Source organism: Stenella coeruleoalba (genome assembly GCF_951394435.1).
Source record: "Stenella coeruleoalba genome assembly, chromosome: 5".
Lineage (NCBI taxonomy): Eukaryota > Metazoa > Chordata > Mammalia > Artiodactyla > Delphinidae > Stenella > Stenella coeruleoalba.
In genome coordinates, this window is record NC_137150.1 from 58,876,728 (window position 1) to 58,892,765 (window position 16,038).

General features: G+C 37.6%; 1 protein-coding gene across 2 annotated transcripts; it reads right to left on the reverse strand.

Moving 5' to 3' along the window:
• Positions 1 to 35: 35 nt before the first annotated feature.
• DNAJC19 (DnaJ heat shock protein family (Hsp40) member C19) lies at positions 36 to 12,941 on the reverse strand. 2 transcript variants are annotated; one of them, XM_079923396.1, is made up of 6 exons: positions 12,813 to 12,941; positions 11,991 to 12,042; positions 11,842 to 11,915; positions 10,527 to 10,606; positions 9,745 to 9,815; positions 36 to 8,467 (listed from the first exon to the last, which is right to left on the reverse strand). In XM_079923396.1, the coding sequence occupies exons 1-6, from the start codon at positions 12,912 to 12,914 to the stop codon at positions 8,397 to 8,399; spliced, it is 450 nt and encodes a 149-aa protein (XP_079779522.1). In that variant the 5' UTR covers positions 12,915 to 12,941; the 3' UTR covers positions 36 to 8,396. The 2 variants fall into 2 exon arrangements, with proteins under 2 accessions (XP_079779522.1, XP_079779523.1); XM_079923397.1 differs by having other exon boundaries at positions 12,608 to 12,930.
• Positions 12,942 to 16,038: the final 3,097 nt, after the last annotated feature.

A 16,038-nucleotide genomic window follows, 5' to 3' on the forward strand; every position in this document is an offset into this window, starting at 1 on the left:
GGGAGGTGGGTGGGGGGTGGGATCCCTAAGGGAATATTCTTTATGAAAGCATTAGCTGCTTTTGTTACATTTTTAATAATATGCAACCACTTCTTCACCTGAGGAAAACTAGAGTGAAATGCAGTCTAAGATATTTTGCACTGAATTGTAATTTCTTCATTAGTTTAGTCTGGAAACTGGTCTGTTTTAATGTGTTTTTAAAATGCTGTATGTAGAGGAAAATCTGCAGGCCACTGGAATACATTTGTTAAATTCTCATCTGCAGGGACACTGGGTGATATTGGCAGTGACTGTTCTACATTGAGGCTTTGTTTGGTTTATTTATTAAAGTGTACAGTATTTAAAAAATCAAACATAGCTTTAGTTAAAACACTAAGCTGAATTAGTCATGTCCATTCAGACATAACCTGAACTACTGAAAAGATCAATTTCCAGAAGGTTTATTCTGTATAAACTACATGTTAGTCTTCAGTAGAGTATCTTTTCCTTTTCTTTTTTCCCCCTTTTTCTTTTTTTCCCTTTTTTTTTTTTTTTGATTTTGGTTGTTTGATGTGCAATATGTTTTTGTATGCAGGTAGTAAATAAACTTTGATCTTCCATTTGCTGATTTTTAACTTTCTACTTTTTATACCAACTGTTGAAAAGTAGTTGGACCTACTTAAAGGCCTAGAGTAGTATTCTGATTGCTTTTTAAGATGCATTTATACTTGCTCATAAGTAGTAAAATATTAGCTGGTCAATTTATCATTTTGTAATGAATCCTCTGAAATCTTAGTACTTAAAAAAATTTAGTGTGTTAGAATAGAATGGTTTAGGGAATTGATCAGAGATTTGGTATTAGGAAAGTCTTTGTAACAAAATTCTAATCATAGGCAACTTTTGGAAGGCATTGGGGTAAAATCCAGAATTTTACTTTTGCCTTTGATTCTTTATTAAAGTTATTTTTATAAAGAAGTATAATGAGCAGTTTTTAAATAAGGAATGTCACGAATTTGATTTTTGGTTCTCAAGGAAATAATTTTAAAGGTTCTTATACTAATGAATGGATTTTTGGTAAATATTTTAGCCAGATGTCTTAATTTTAGGAAGATACAAACTTAAACGAAGTGTGTTGCAAGGTGATATCAAGTAGTTGTGGGTTTATGGGAGTTGCTCTACAATATTATATAAAGACTACTGAGCAAGAAGAAAGCTCTTTCACTTGGCATCTGAAAAGTATTTTATGTGCATAATTTATGTTAATTTACGTGCATAAAAAAGCTAAGTGATTTTAATTTATGGCTGAAGGACAATTCAGGTTATAGTTAAAAATATTTGCCAGGTCAGTGTATGTAAAACCCTAGCCCTGAAATTTATTACTGTTGAGGTTAAAGTTGTGATGATATTACATGCTTTTTCCTAAAACCCTGATAACTGAAAATTTTAAGGTGTAGTGTGAATAGTGCAGTCCTTGAACATTGAATAAATAATATCAAGTAATTTCATATCTTAATAAAATTACCCACAAATGTCTTTTTTTTAATCCACCAAAGTCAGAAACATGTAAAATTGTTGGCCTTTTTATTCTTCTCTTCAGTAGTAGAGTTACAAATTAATTATAAGGTATGAGAAGAATTTTCATTAATCCCCAAATCGGTAAATATGGTATAAAGAAAATACGATTTTTCATTTTCTTCCAGGTAGAATATTCAGTAAAATCCTCCTGTAAAGACTGTTTCAGTGGGAACGGAAGAAACACAAAATCATCTTAAGTGGGTTTAGCCCAGGGAGTTTTTTTAGAACTAATAACCTGATTCTAGGAAATAAGTATTAAGATTTCATTATTTACAAATGACTAATCCCAATGTCCTTTAGAAATATGTGCTGCAGAATCATGATAGGCCTTTTATCTTTTTTTTTTTTAATAGCACATGCTCAGATTCAGAACTGAAAAGCCCACTCCCAAAGGTAACTATTCCTGATAGAGGTAGCCTTCCAAACTTAGTTTGAGAGGAGTGCATCTTTTTTGGCTACAAGTTACATGGAATGTTGCTATGGGAAAACTTGCCAGCCCCCCAGCCCCGCCCCCCCAAAGGTTTTGTGCAGCTTAAGTATTGTTTCAGCATACATATATGAAATCGTGTATGGTATCTGAACTAAATCATGAATTAAGAACTGAGATTACATGGGGGTAAAAATGGTCTTTTCCTGAAGACTTGGGAAGCCTAGGATTCTTGGGTTTGGCATCACTCTTTTAAGCCTTCCACGGGCCTAAAACTTTCACAAAATGGTATGGGTTTCTGTTGACAGGTCAGCCACCACTGTTAAAATTATAATAGGGATACATAAAAGTATTAATTTTAAGTAACTATTTTAATGTGGAGGTAACAGCATATCAAACCAGTGAGTTCATGAAAACTGAGACGTTGCTTAGGACAAGGCTGAGGGAGGTAGTAGCTTAAGTAAATATTCTTTAAAAAGCAAGTCCAGGTATATACAGACAAGCAAAATAACCAAAGAACAGGAAAACACTAAGCTGGTGTTTTACTATTTGTCCTGGATCTCCATTCATGTCAGCCGTTCTTCTGTGGCTGGGATCCATCACCTTTGGAAGTATTTTTGTAGCTACTGTTTGCTATGAGTTTAGTGTTTAACCTCAGAAGGGTCTCTGCAAAGTTGGTATGTTAACTGAATGTTGCTGGTAGATTGGGAAATAGTACCTACCATTTGTGTCCTCTGCAAACAGATCGACTCTTTTCAGGTTGAAACCAACTAGTTAATATTCTTATAGGCTGTGCCTACAATGAGCTTATGCCGTAAGCAGATGATTGGCGGTTACTGGAAATGAATAAAGGAAAATTACTTTTATATTTAGATTTTCTAAGGCTTCAAGGAACTTGAATTGGATCTATGGGTTTGGCAAAATTCCAAAAGGCAACAAGTAGGGTGTTCATTGTAAAGCCTCAGTCCCCCTATCTTTGCTATTTACAACTTGGATCCCCTGTACCCTTTATAAGGATATCTGATATGGTGAATTTGCAGGTCCCTTATTTTAAAATTTTAGTTTTTTACTAGGATGCTTGAATGGATAATATTCACTTATAACCCATGATTAACCTATGACAGCATTTGGGTTTTATTTCAGGGAACTGTTGCAATAAAGCAATAATTGCAATCTGCTATAGTAAAACTTTTGGCAAGTGGTGGTAATTTGAAACTGCACTCAACTGCTGGTTGAAAACGTCAGTTATGTTGAACCACAGGAAATTGCTGGGAGCTGACCAGTTTTGACCCACAGAAGAGACAACCTAATAATACGTTTTAAGGTATAATCATTTACTCCAGAAATCCAAGCAAGGGTCTAATCATCCAGAAAAGCCCTAATTATTGGATGAGGGAGGTGTATATAATGAAAATATTAATTTTGTTTTTTAAAATGGTTTATCAGTGGGTCACTTTAGATTCAGATTCATCTGTATCTTCTATATTACTGTTTCAGGGTACTGAAGCACAGAATTGGGAGTTACTATCTTAATTGTACAAACTTTTTCTATATTCCGTTTCATCTAACTAGAGAGGCCTAGACTAGGTGATCCCATAAAGGCCTTTCCAATATAATATAACTAGAGTGTAATCATATGTTAGACCCTGTGTGATACTTAACCATGTACTCTTAAGGAGTATGCTGAATTAAAATGGTGTTAGTCTTTTATTTATATCTGTCCCAGACATTTCCAGCTATATTGTATGCAATCTAAAGATAAAAGAAGGGCAGAATTATTTTTCACTAACATTCTCAATTTCAAAGTCCCACTATTAAGTATACTAGTTAGCAGTTTCTCAAATTAGGGTGAAACCACAGGGATATTTTCTGAATGTTTCGTACCCTTTTTACTTGATGGATTGTCAAATGTAGCTACTCATTTTCTAGGTTAGAGACTATTTTCATTACAGAAATTTTCCCATAGTTTTTCTAGATGAACTAATCTATGCTTAATTGTTCCCTGGAGCTCATACCTCAACCTCTTTGAACTTCATTTTTCACCTTGCTGTTTTCAGGTTGTAAAGAAAAATACGTAAATACTTCACTTGAAATTCCATTAACTGAAACAGCACTAAGGTCACAGCAAGTGTTAACTTGTTCCAGATTATACCCTAACACTGGACTACGACCTTGTCATTGGGTCAGGAATAACAGGTTAACACTGGATAGCTCTTTCTATATCCTGTTGCTAAAGCAACAATTGGCTCTAAGCAGATACACAACACTGAACAGCAGTGCCAGCAACAAAAAGCAGAGCTTAAGTCATTTAAGTTTCCTGGTACTCAAGGTTACTCTCAGTCCAGGGTTCTTTAACCAAAAACCTATTCTAGCATTCTAAGTAAGTGCTTTTTACTTTACCTCAGATTTATAGATTTCTTTCTACCATATTCTGGCCTTTTAAGTTTTAGAGCCAACTTCTAAATTTTCATTGTAATTAACGTTTGGGGGATCATTTATGCTGAACAAAATAATGACCCCATCACACACTTCTGAAATGCAAAACAACTTTTATAGGTTGTTAACAACAGAAAGGTGCCTTATAAATTCTCATTGAAACAGTAGAACTCATTATTTTAGCCTGAAGTGTTTAAACTTAAGCTTGGTTAACTCTTAAATGAAGCATTCTGCCTGGATTAATTTAAATTACTTCTGATACAAGGTTTTCTTTTAAGGTAGAAAATAAATTTTCAGTGTGCCGAATACTACATCGCTTTGTAGTGTGGCATGGTCCAACATGTTTAGGTTTTTACCCTGCGTTAAGATACTAGTTATCCAGTTTCTTCCACTTCTCATTTTACATCTAGCTGCCTTTTACCCCTCTTGCTTCTGTTTGTTGTGATTTAGAGCACAGGAAATTAAGGATAGCAGAGAAAACTATATAACCAAGCTTCTAGAATCAGAAAATGGGCTTGTGTTCCATTTTCATACATGTTCTCAATTATTTCTTGAATGGTTTGGGTCTGTATGACTTGTTAAATGCTTCTATAGATATTCCCATTATTTGTAAAACAGCTGAAGGCAAGAGAATTTGCTTAAAAATAAGGGTGGGAAAAGATTCGACTTCAGGACCACCCATTACAGCCTACTTTCATCACCAGCAAAGCAGGTTTATAAAGTTTATTAAGTAGCATAGGACTCATCTGTTGTCAACCTAGAGGCCCAGTGAAGGCAAAAGGAAAGAGGCTAAGTAAGGAAACTAAAGCTCTGGTATGCCAGTTCTAAACATTAAGGCTGTGAATAGGCATGTATTAAGGACTAATATATAGAGAACCAAATTATAAATGAAGCTAGTAAATTGGAGAAGATATTCAGGGCTTATAGTTTCAGTAGCTGTGCAACTTCAGAAAGCATTTGCTCTAGTTTTTCAATTTCCTATCCATAAAGTGGAGAAATCTTAACAATTTAAGTTGGCTGTTATTTTTTTTTTCCCCTCTTAACAGATGAGGAAGCAGAGCCCTAAGTGCATAGATACCTTGCTCAAAGTTGCCTGGCTATTATAGCAGAAGTTTCACTTGAAACCTGTACCTCCTATTCCTAGTCCTATATTCAACCATTATCTTCCTCCCTTTTAAAGAAGTCTATATCTGAAAGGACCCGTGGATAAAAAGGGCCCAAGGTAGAAGTGTAATGACAAGTACGAGACACACATTTCAGTACCACCAAGGAAAACATCCCTGGGTTATCAGATTTGTGAAAGGTACCACAGTGTGGAGGTTAACAGCGTAGAACTTCGGGTTTGAGAAAGATCAGTTTTCTCAGCCAGCATGTTGCTTTGGGCAAGTATCTTAACCTCACTGAACTTCAATTTCATTACTTGTAAAATGTACTTTAATAGTAACTACTACTGGGTAAGGGGAAAATGCTTAGCTCAACGCTAGCACATTGTAAACAGTCAATAAATGTTAATAATACACAAGCATTTTGTAAGAAAGTACCATTAAAAGATGAAGGCTTTCTTACAGATCATCATACTTGCATCAATTACCATGATCTAGAGCCCTCATAAAAAAGATGACTTTTTTACCCAAGAAAAATGGTAGGTTTGCCTAATGGCTTTCAGTGAAATATGGATTCTTCTACTTGAAAAAGGTAAGCCTAGAGAAAATAAAACATTACTATGAAAGAAAAATGTGGTCTGCTGTGCTCCTTAGTATTATTGTAAAGTGGTATCTTAGAAACAGGTATGCTGTGTTTGCATTAAACACTCAAAAGTGTACCTTCAACATGAAGTTTTCCTTTTTAAAGTTAATGCTTGATTGCCTTTGGGCATATCTTCTATTCGTCTGAAAAATTTGCTTTTTAGTTGATAATATCTCTTTTCCTTAATTAAAGCTCTTGTTCATAAACATTTTTTTTTGACTAGTCCAAAGGACTGAAATAAAAGGCTAGTAAGCCAAAATACAATTGATCCTCATTATTAGCGGATTCCTTATTTTCAAGTTCATACCTCCAAAGTCAACAATCACGGCGATTTCCTGGTTGGTTGTGGACATGCAAAGTGTGAAAATGAGTCACCCGGTACCTACAAAGTTATGCTCTGCCTTGTTTCAGTTTTCCTACTGTAAATAAGCATCCTTTTCATGGTCCATTTAATGCCAAGTTTTTTGCATTTTTGTCCTTTTTATTGGTGATTTCACTGTTTAAGATGGCCCCCAAGTGTAGTGAAGTGCTGCTGCCTAAGGTTCCTAAATGCAAGAAGGCTGTGATGGATTGGCATGAGTTATGTTATTGGCTGTGAATTTAATGTTAATGAATCAACAATATATATTAAATAAGATGTCTTAAACAGAAACACTTGTAAACAAGGTTATATATTCACTGGTTAACAAAAATATTGTGACCAGAGGCTCACAGGAAACCCCTATGAACAGTGGTTCAGGATTCACTAATTTAGTATTCTCAGTGTCTTTATACAACACAACTACTTTGAATAACATGGATCAGCCGTACCTTCATACCCCCTTGTCCCTGGAAATAGCCAAGTGCTTCGTCATACTCTAAATCATGGCAAATGAACTTGATCAGATTTTGAATGAGGAAATGGGATGGAAAATAAAAGCAGATACACCTCCATTTTGAAATGTCCCTAAACACATTCCAGTGCTAAATATGACCACCTCCATTATTTTGACCTTGAAAGTCTTTGTGTTCCCCATTAACAATTAACTTTAGGAAGATTTAAGAAAGTTTAGATTGTAGGTAGTAGTATTTATCATCTTAGAACTGAAAATTAAGTATTCTGGCTGACCACAAAATAGCTATCTTAACCTCACATGTTTTAGGTAGGTCCTCTGGTTATCCTTAGATATTTTTCGTTAGACCAATAGCTATTTACCCTGAAATGTCATTTAAATATATCAGTGTATGAATTATCGAGTCCTTCGTTATATTTTGATAACTGAGAGCTTTTCCGTTTCACTAATTGTGTTTTAACAGATGTGAAACTTGATTATGTAAAAAAATAACCAATTAAAGTAGTTTATAAATGGTCAGTCTCTTTAAGGGGTTAGCTAAATAAAATATACATACTTTCTTGATTAAAAACAGGACTTGTATTCTCAAATCTTTATCATACTGTTACAGTTTTTACTGTATGAAATCGGAAACAATTCAGATTTATCACTGACAAAGTGATAAATACATACCTAGATCAATTTCTCAGGTTAAGTTGTGGCTAAATTCACCTTTTTTTTTTTTTTTTTTTTTTGCGGTACTCGGGCCTCTGTTGTGGCCTCTCCCGTTGCGAAGCACAGGCTCTGGACGCGCAGGCTCACCAGCCATGGCTCACGGGCCCAGCCACTCCGCGGCATGTGGGATCTTCCTGGACCGCGGCACGGACCCGTGTTCCCTGCATCGGCAGATGGACTCTCGACCACTGCGCCACCAGGGAAGCCCTAAATTCACTTTTAAGTTCAAGGTTCTAAGTGGCTGGGGGAGTCCTCTGTACCTTGAACAGCCACCTGTCTTAATGAGATGAGCCCCTACTACAACAACCTGTGCTAATTCCTTCATATTTATCACATTGTATTTTAATTATTTTCACATTGTATTTTAATTATCAGTTTATCAATCTCCCATCAGATTGGGGATTCCTTCAGAGAGAGACTATCTTGTTCACTTTGTCTTGACATAGGTACCAAATTACTTGACAAATGAGTAACAAACACTTCAAATGGCATGCACTTATCCATAATCATGGAGTATTAACCTACAAATATTCTATAATCCGATTTTAAATCCTCAAATTTATACCAAGGCTTTCATTTAGCTTATGTTAATTTTTAAAATGTGTAGCTTTGAGGCATTTTATTATAAAAAGCTGGTACTCATATACATAAATGAATAGGAACTTAAAATTCATCATACATTTACTTCATTTTTTAGCTTGACCTTCTAGTAAATCTTTAGCTTCATTGATTTTGGCTGCTATATAAGGAGATCCTCCTACAGGAAGAAAAAAAAGGAATAGTTATAATATGGACTCTCCAATTTCTGCTTGGTGAAAAGCTATTCTCTTGCTTCAAGAATTCCTATGCTTATCTAAGAGGTGAAATGAGCAGAAATGAAATTTTGACTTTTTAAAATAACTATGACACTGGAACTGGATGACCAAAAACATGGTTAATATATTTGACCAATGGGAGGGAGATTTCCACAAAAAATGGCACCTTCTGAAAAAGCTTAAACTGATAGAAATAAAATTTTAAAAAATTCTCATACTTATGTGACTTTGAAATAGTGTAAGTTACCTTTTCATGACGATCACAAGTCATAAACACCAATTTATTGTACTGTGTTATTTTAAAACCATGAAATTTTCAGAGGTGCTGAGCTTAGTTGGGAAGACCCCACTTTGCTTTATATCCTTTTCCTGTTACCAACAGTCCCTTCACGATGTCACCTACATCTCCTTTCCTACTGAACTGCAGCAGTGATTTGAGTGATTCTCAGAAAAGTGTGGCCCTCAGACCAGCAAGCACCAGCAATCAGTAAAAAGCTTAGTTAGGATGCAAATTTATGGGCTCCACCCTAGACCTACAGAATCAACAGCCTTCCAGTTAGTATAAGCTAAGTTTTGTAAAAGGTTATGCAGTCAGATACCAAACAATTACAACCCTGTTTAAACTCAAAACACTCTTTCTTAAAGAGAGGCTTCTCCTGTAAAGTAAAAGGACTTAAACACTGGAATGTGGATTTTGTGGTCTACATTTTGGTATTCCATTTGATCTTTCAACTCAGCCTAGGCTGCTTAGAAGTGTATCAGAAACTAATACATCCTATAGGTTTCTAACTAGGTAACCACTAGTTAAAAGGTCTAAATGTATAGGAAAAAAGTTAAAAGTTTTATTAGTTTCATTAACTGAAATTCAACATTTTCCTTAGGTAAGAATGTAGACACCCCCCACCCCAAACAGTAGTAGTAGCAGTATTTTAGACTCACTACTGTAAGTCACATCACAACTGCAGATCTCAAAACACAGTTAATGCTTATCACTACTTCCAAATTATAGTAGTTACTAGATCTGCTCATTAGTCTATAAATTTTTCACTCAGAACTTACTCTTTTAAGATACCTAAACAAATGGATCCAGCCTGGGAGACAGTGCTCACAAACAGATCTAGGCATTTCCCTTATAATAGCCAAGAATTAGATACAAAATTATCCCACTAATAACAGTTACTCCAACAAAATGTGTTAACAATAGTTTAATGATACTTACCCTTGTCTGGGTGATTTAAAAGCATAATTCGTCGATGAGCATCTCTTATTTTTCCCTTATTGGCAGTAGGGCTAATTTAAAAAGGAAAAGGTATACTTCAGAGTAGATCTGGGTCACATTAAAAAACTATATAAAGGTCGATTAAAAATTGTGAAACTGAAAAAAAACTGAAACTGGAGTAAGTCAACACAACAGTATGAAAAGCTATTTGGGAACCTCTAACACACTAGGAAGATTAATATTCTGAATCACAGAACTAAACAGAGCTCCTTAGAAAAATAAGGCATTCTTAAAAATTTAGTTGAACTTTTAACCATTACAACAATCCTTTTATCGAAAAGTATGTTTAAGTATTTGGAAATGAAGGCAGAATTTCATCACAAAAAAATCTGTTACTCCGTTATAGAGAACAATATTGAGCACTGTGATTATCTGTTGAAAAATCTACCTTCACTGAGTTAAAAAGTACTCATGTGTCATTAGACCTTCTCATTGGACTTTTGTAGGGAATGTTTAGATCTTAAAAATGTAATAGATGGAACGTCCCTGGCAGTCCAGTGGTTAAAACTCCATGCTTCTACTGCAGGGGGTGTGGATTAGATCCCTGGTCAGGGACCTAATATCCCGCATGCCACACAGTGCAGCCAAAAAAATAATAAAAATTAAAAAAAAATGTACACAGTAGAATAACTCTCCTAATAAAAGAGAGAAGGTCTTTCTTACACTTGCTTATAGCTCTAAATTTGGAAGAAAAATACTAAAAATGTGAGAAATTATTTTACCTTACACCTAGTATTAATGCTGCTTCCCGTTTTGTCATTTTGGGTTCAAACCCACCTCTGTAATAGCCACCACTGAAGGCCTGAAAGTGGAAATACATTTGTAAGAAAAGATTATCAAAATAAACTGAAAGCTGCTAAAAAATGTCTATAAATGTTCATAGAACCAGCGGAAAAACTAAGACACTTCAGAAAACTAAGTGCAATTCCTATGGTATTTTTTTTTTTTTTCCCTGTACGTGGGCCTCTCACTGCTGTGGCCTCTCCCGTTGTGGAGCACAGGCTCCGGACGCGCAGGCTCAGCGGCCATGGCTCACGGGCCCAGCCGCTCCGCGGCATGTGGGATCTTCCCGGACCAGGGCACGAACCCGCGTCCCCTGCATCGGCAGGCGGACTCTCAACCACTGCGCCACCAGGGAAGCCCCCTATGGTATTTTAACTCTATAAACAGCAACAAATATTTTATTGATCATTAAACATCCATTCCCTCCCCCAACCCCCGGACCATCTAAACTGTCTTGAAGATACAAGACAAAATAACAGTGCCTTAAAGCCAGTTCTTCTGGGAGTGAAGGGAAGAGTATTCCAAGCTAGCCATGTTCTAGATAAAAATTTGATCTCAGAATATGACTACATGTTTTAGAACAAGTGCTTTAGAGGATTCAGAGATCTTTTGAGACAAGTGGTTCAAGGACATTTTGAGGTTCAAGGCAACTACTAAAACAAGACTTTAAGATATATATTGAGAAAATCAGGCTATTAGATCCACTAACCTTGGTATGTCAGAAATTATACTGGTAAAACCTACCATTACTCTACTACTCTGTCACATTCAATCATAACAATAAAAAGCAATACTCTACAGGTTGTCAAAATCATATTCATTCTGAATTTTGACCACAGAATGTATGATCACATTCAGTCATACTCTAGAGCCCAATTAACTGAAGTGTTACCCAAGTAATCTCTGTTAGGGAGTGCCAGAGCCACACAGTAAAAATGGATCACTTCAGACCCCTAGATCCCTCTGTGTTTGTGATGCAGAGCAAATGATGCTGAAGGTAATGGTGTATGAACACTAAAGTGATATTAACTTTCATGATACTAAAACTGTTAACACCTCTTCCCCAAATCTGTCACACGTAACATTTGATTCTTTATGGTAGCACCATTACAAAGCTCAGAACTTCTAAACCTTCTTTGCGGGAAGCAAGAGAAGGGGTCCAAAGCAATCACTTAGAACTTCATGGATGTCTGGCTCTAGGCTTCATACACAGACAGTAAAGACTTAGCAAAAATGGTGAATAAGAAGCCTTACAGATTTTGGTAGACTTTGAAAAACTTGTTTTACTTGAGGCTCCATATGCTTCATGGCTTGCAAAGCGTAACGGCCTAAAAACAAAAGCAATAAAATAAAAAGTCCGCAACCTCCTCTACTTCAGTTCTACCCCCAAACCATAAACAAACCTGCAAATCCTGCAGCAGCAATGGTCAGTCCAACTGCTACCACTGTACTGGCCTGGTAAAGGGAAGCAGAGTAAATATTCATTTCTCCCATTCTCACCCTTCCCTATCATGCCCATTCTCCCATTCCAACTTATTACAAGTTTTATTTCAACGGGAGAAATAACTTTTAGGATGAAAATTTTCTGCCCAATGATCCTGCAAATTTTATATCCAATGCATTTAAAAGGTATGGGATTTTTCACTAAGGAAAAAAAAAGCAAGTCGATTTGCTTATTTACTTATACAACAGTGAAAAAGATAATTCCCCTCCCCTTGAAAACTTCTTTCACCTCCGGGCAAGTGAAGTCACATTAAAATTCAATCAAGAGCAACGGAAATAAAGTTTCTGCCAGAGAAGGGAGAACTGTTTACAGAGGATTCCTGTAAATTCTGATTCACCGTTAAACGTAGGCTTAACTAAGAGACTAGCTTCTCATAGCACCTTCGGCCAAATATGTTCAGGAATCGAGAAGAGGTGTGTCAGCAAGAGAAAAGGGGAAAGACAGAGCGATGTAGAGAAAGGGCTGCGAGGATGTGTTAGGGGACCAGCAGGTATAATCAAATGCGTTTCCACTAACCTCCGAGCCCCATGGACGGCAGGCACAAAGGCCCGAGAGGGGTGAGGCAACAGCTCTGTGTCCCAGAGGGTGACTCGCCGGGGCGCTACACCCCCAGCTCTGAGTCGCATTAGGGAGACATCTGCGGCTCCTCTCCTCCCAGACCTTGAGCAGAGGTTAAGGCCTGGGCCTGAGATCGCCCAAGAGGCCGGAAGGCGGAACTCACCATGGTTCCCGCTCGGCTCCTCTGCTTCCACCGGGAGCGCGGTACATCCCACCCCACCAGCTCTACGCCTCTACCACAAAGCGCCGCGGTCACCACCAGCATGTGCAAACCGCCCAGACACGGGCGCCCCAGGAAATACGGCAGTGGCGGCCGTAAACTAGGCCGGAAAACTGTCGTAAAAGGGGACAGCGGACGGGAATGAAAAGGTCGCTCAAGCCGTGGGCAGGTGGAGAACACGACTTCGGATTGGTTGGTGGGTGGGCGGATCACCTCCGTACTGGGCTCAAAGGTGGGGCTTCTTGTTTTATCCTTTGCGCCTGGGCCTAGAGTATTTGGAAATTCTTTCGGAGAACGGTATTGATATCGAAGGGCATGAGCAAATACTGTGTAGCTACACTCTGAACGTTTTTTTTTTTTTTTGTCTGCATCTTAGCATCTCCATTTGGCATTTATTTTGTTTATAACTGCCAAGAGTAATGAATATTCTTAAACATGCCGTAACAAGTCCACCATGAAGCCAAATAAGTATGTAGCGGCACAGTATAGCAAAAAGATGTTCCAGAAAATCAAAGGAGCAAACCACATTGTTTCGGGGGTTCTGTAGCATTCATTTATTTAGAATAATTTGTTTAAATATGTGACTTGACAGGAACTTGTGTGAATGTTTGGGGTTTGGTTTTGTGGAATGGAATTACTACTTAAAGGACAGTTAATACTCTGATCATGGGATCTCAAAATCACCACAACTGAAAAATGCTATTTAAAATTTCTCCCCTTCTCAAAGTAAAAAGTAGGGTTTGGTTTTGCCTTTACAGAGTATCAGTTTCATATATCCCTACATAAAAGGAGAAGAGAAAAATAATGGAGACAGTAATGGAAATTTTACAATGTGATGTTTGGATGATCAAAATAAATTTGGAGTTAATTCCCACTTCGAATTTACAAAGTATTAGGAGTCTGTTTACATTGCAATGATATTCTGCTTTGATGAGGTCGTTGGTTATTAGACAAATATGTGAATTTGTTGGCTTTCTTTTCCTCATGTAAAAAATGATTCTGCGTTTGGATCTCCAAGATAGCCATGAGATTTTTGTAATGAAATTTATTGTCAACAAACGATCCAGCACTAAGACCCTAGTGTTAAGTGTACATCTTCCTCTTTTGCCCCCTTTTATCTAGTTTTTAACCCAACAACTACAAAATAAATAATCAAGTGGGACATATGACCTTGGGACCAAAATGGCCAGAAAAAACTAGACTGCTACGTTCAAAACTTCCCGTATGTATAGTTTTGATATATACAAACTATGATATGCAGCTTGCTTGAGGAACACAAACCTAGCCTCAGGAAAGCAGTGGTGGACAACACAGGGAGGCACTTGAAGTGGAGATGGCTCTGTTTTTGGAAGCAAATCAAGCTAAATGCACAACCTGTCTCTGTCACTTACTAGTTGTGTGAGTTTGGACAAACTTGTCCAAAAGGAATAACTATTCCTGACTCTGAGTTTTCTCATTTGTAAAAGAAGGGTAATGCTGGCTACCTTGCTAAATTTTTGTAAGGATAGAGATGTACATTGTGTGTTCTATACATAATTATCACTCAGTGTAGCTGTTATTATTATGAGGGAAGTCAGAGTGCATATTGGTGTGCAAAGGCCTTCCCAATTCTCATGACACTTCACTCATGGTGGCAAGGCTAGTAATCCCTTCCCTACCAACTAAGGGCATGGAAAGAACCCTTAAAAGCAATTTTTAAAAATATCTATTAACTGGGACTTCCCTGGTGGCACAGTGGATAAGAATCCACCTGCCAATGCAGGGGACACGGGTTTGATCCCTGGTCCGGGAAGGTCCCACATGCCTCAGAGCAACTAAGCCCGTGCATCACAACTACTGAAGCCCGCACACCTAGAGCCTGTGCTCCACAAGAGAAACCACTGCAAGGAGAAGCCACTGCAAGAAAAAGCCCGTGCACCCCAACGAAGTGTAGCCCCCACTCGCCACAACTAAAAAAAGCCCGCGCGCAGCAACGAAGACCCAATGCAGCCAAAAATAAGTAAAAAATTAAAATCTTAAAAAAAAAAGTCTACTGACTGATGAATGGATAAGTAATCACTCCTTATTTCTTCTAGCTTATGGTGTCTGCTAGCATACCTTGACTTGTGACAGCATAACTTCAATATTCAAGGAGGGCCAGTGTCTTGAAATCCCTTTCTACTCTGTTTTCACGTTGCCTTGCTCCTCTGTGTGTAGAATCTCCACTGCCTCCCTCTTAAAGGATACATATAATTGCATTTAGGGCCCACCCCTATAATCCAGGATAATATCCCCATTTCAAGATCCTTAACTTAATCATAGCTGCAAAGACTTTGTCATATAAGGTAATATTCATGGGTTCCAGGTTTTAGGACTCAGTATCTTTGGGGGCTATTATTTTATCTACCATAGAGAATAAGAGAAGACAGAAGAGGAGACTAGCAGGGACAAGAGAATGAGAAAAGACTCAAGCATGTATGCTCAATTTCTCCTCCCACATTTGTCAACCAGGCAAATCACTTCTTGGGGAGGAATAAGTGAGAGATGAGAGGAAGTAGCTAGAAGTACTCTTGAATTGTGGCTTTCAAACATTTTCTGACCATAATTCTTAGTAAGAAATATTGGGTTGGCCAAAAGTTTCGTTCATTTTTTTCCTGTAAAATGGCTCTAGTAGTGCTTCGTTGTCTTTCTTTTTAAAAAAAAATTTATTTATTTATATATTTATTTTTGGCTGCATTGGGTTTTGTTGCTGCGCTTGGGCTTTCACTAGTTGTGGCGAGTGGGGCTACTCCTCATTGCGGTGTGTGGGCTTCTCCTTGCCGTGGCTTCTCTTGTTGTGGAGCACGGGCTCTAGGTGCTCAGGCTTCAGTAGTTGTGGCATGCAGGCTTAGCAGTTGTGGCTCGCAGGCTCTAGAGCACAGGCTCAATAGTTGTAGTGCACAGGCTTAGTTGCTCCGTGGCATGTGGGATCTTCCTGGACCAGGGCTCGAACCCGTGTCCCCAGCTTTGGCAGACGGATTCTTAACCACTGCTCCACCAGGGAGGCCCTGCTTAGTTGTCTTTAGCTTCATTTGAAACAATTTTTTTTAGATTGTATTGTGACAGCTGTCATATCAGTATGCATTGTAAAAAAAAACTTATCAAAATTGGTGAATTTTTTTTTTTTTTTTTTTTTTGCGGTATGCGGGCC

What these genes read in the sequence shown, in the direction of transcription:
- DNAJC19 (XM_079923396.1), bottom strand. Translation starts at nt 12,914, where the DNA reads ATGCTGGTGGTGACCGCGGCGCTTTGTGGTAGAGGCGTAGAGCTGGTG. An exon ending in TGCTGCTGCAGGATTTGCAG is followed by an intron (nt 11,916 to 11,990) that starts GTTTGTTTATGG and finishes TTTTGTTTTTAG; the next exon opens with GCCGTTACGCTTTGCAAGCC. An exon ending in GCATTAATACTAGGTGTAAG is followed by an intron (nt 9,816 to 10,526) that starts GTAAAATAATTT and finishes TTTTTAAATTAG; the next exon opens with CCCTACTGCCAATAAGGGAA.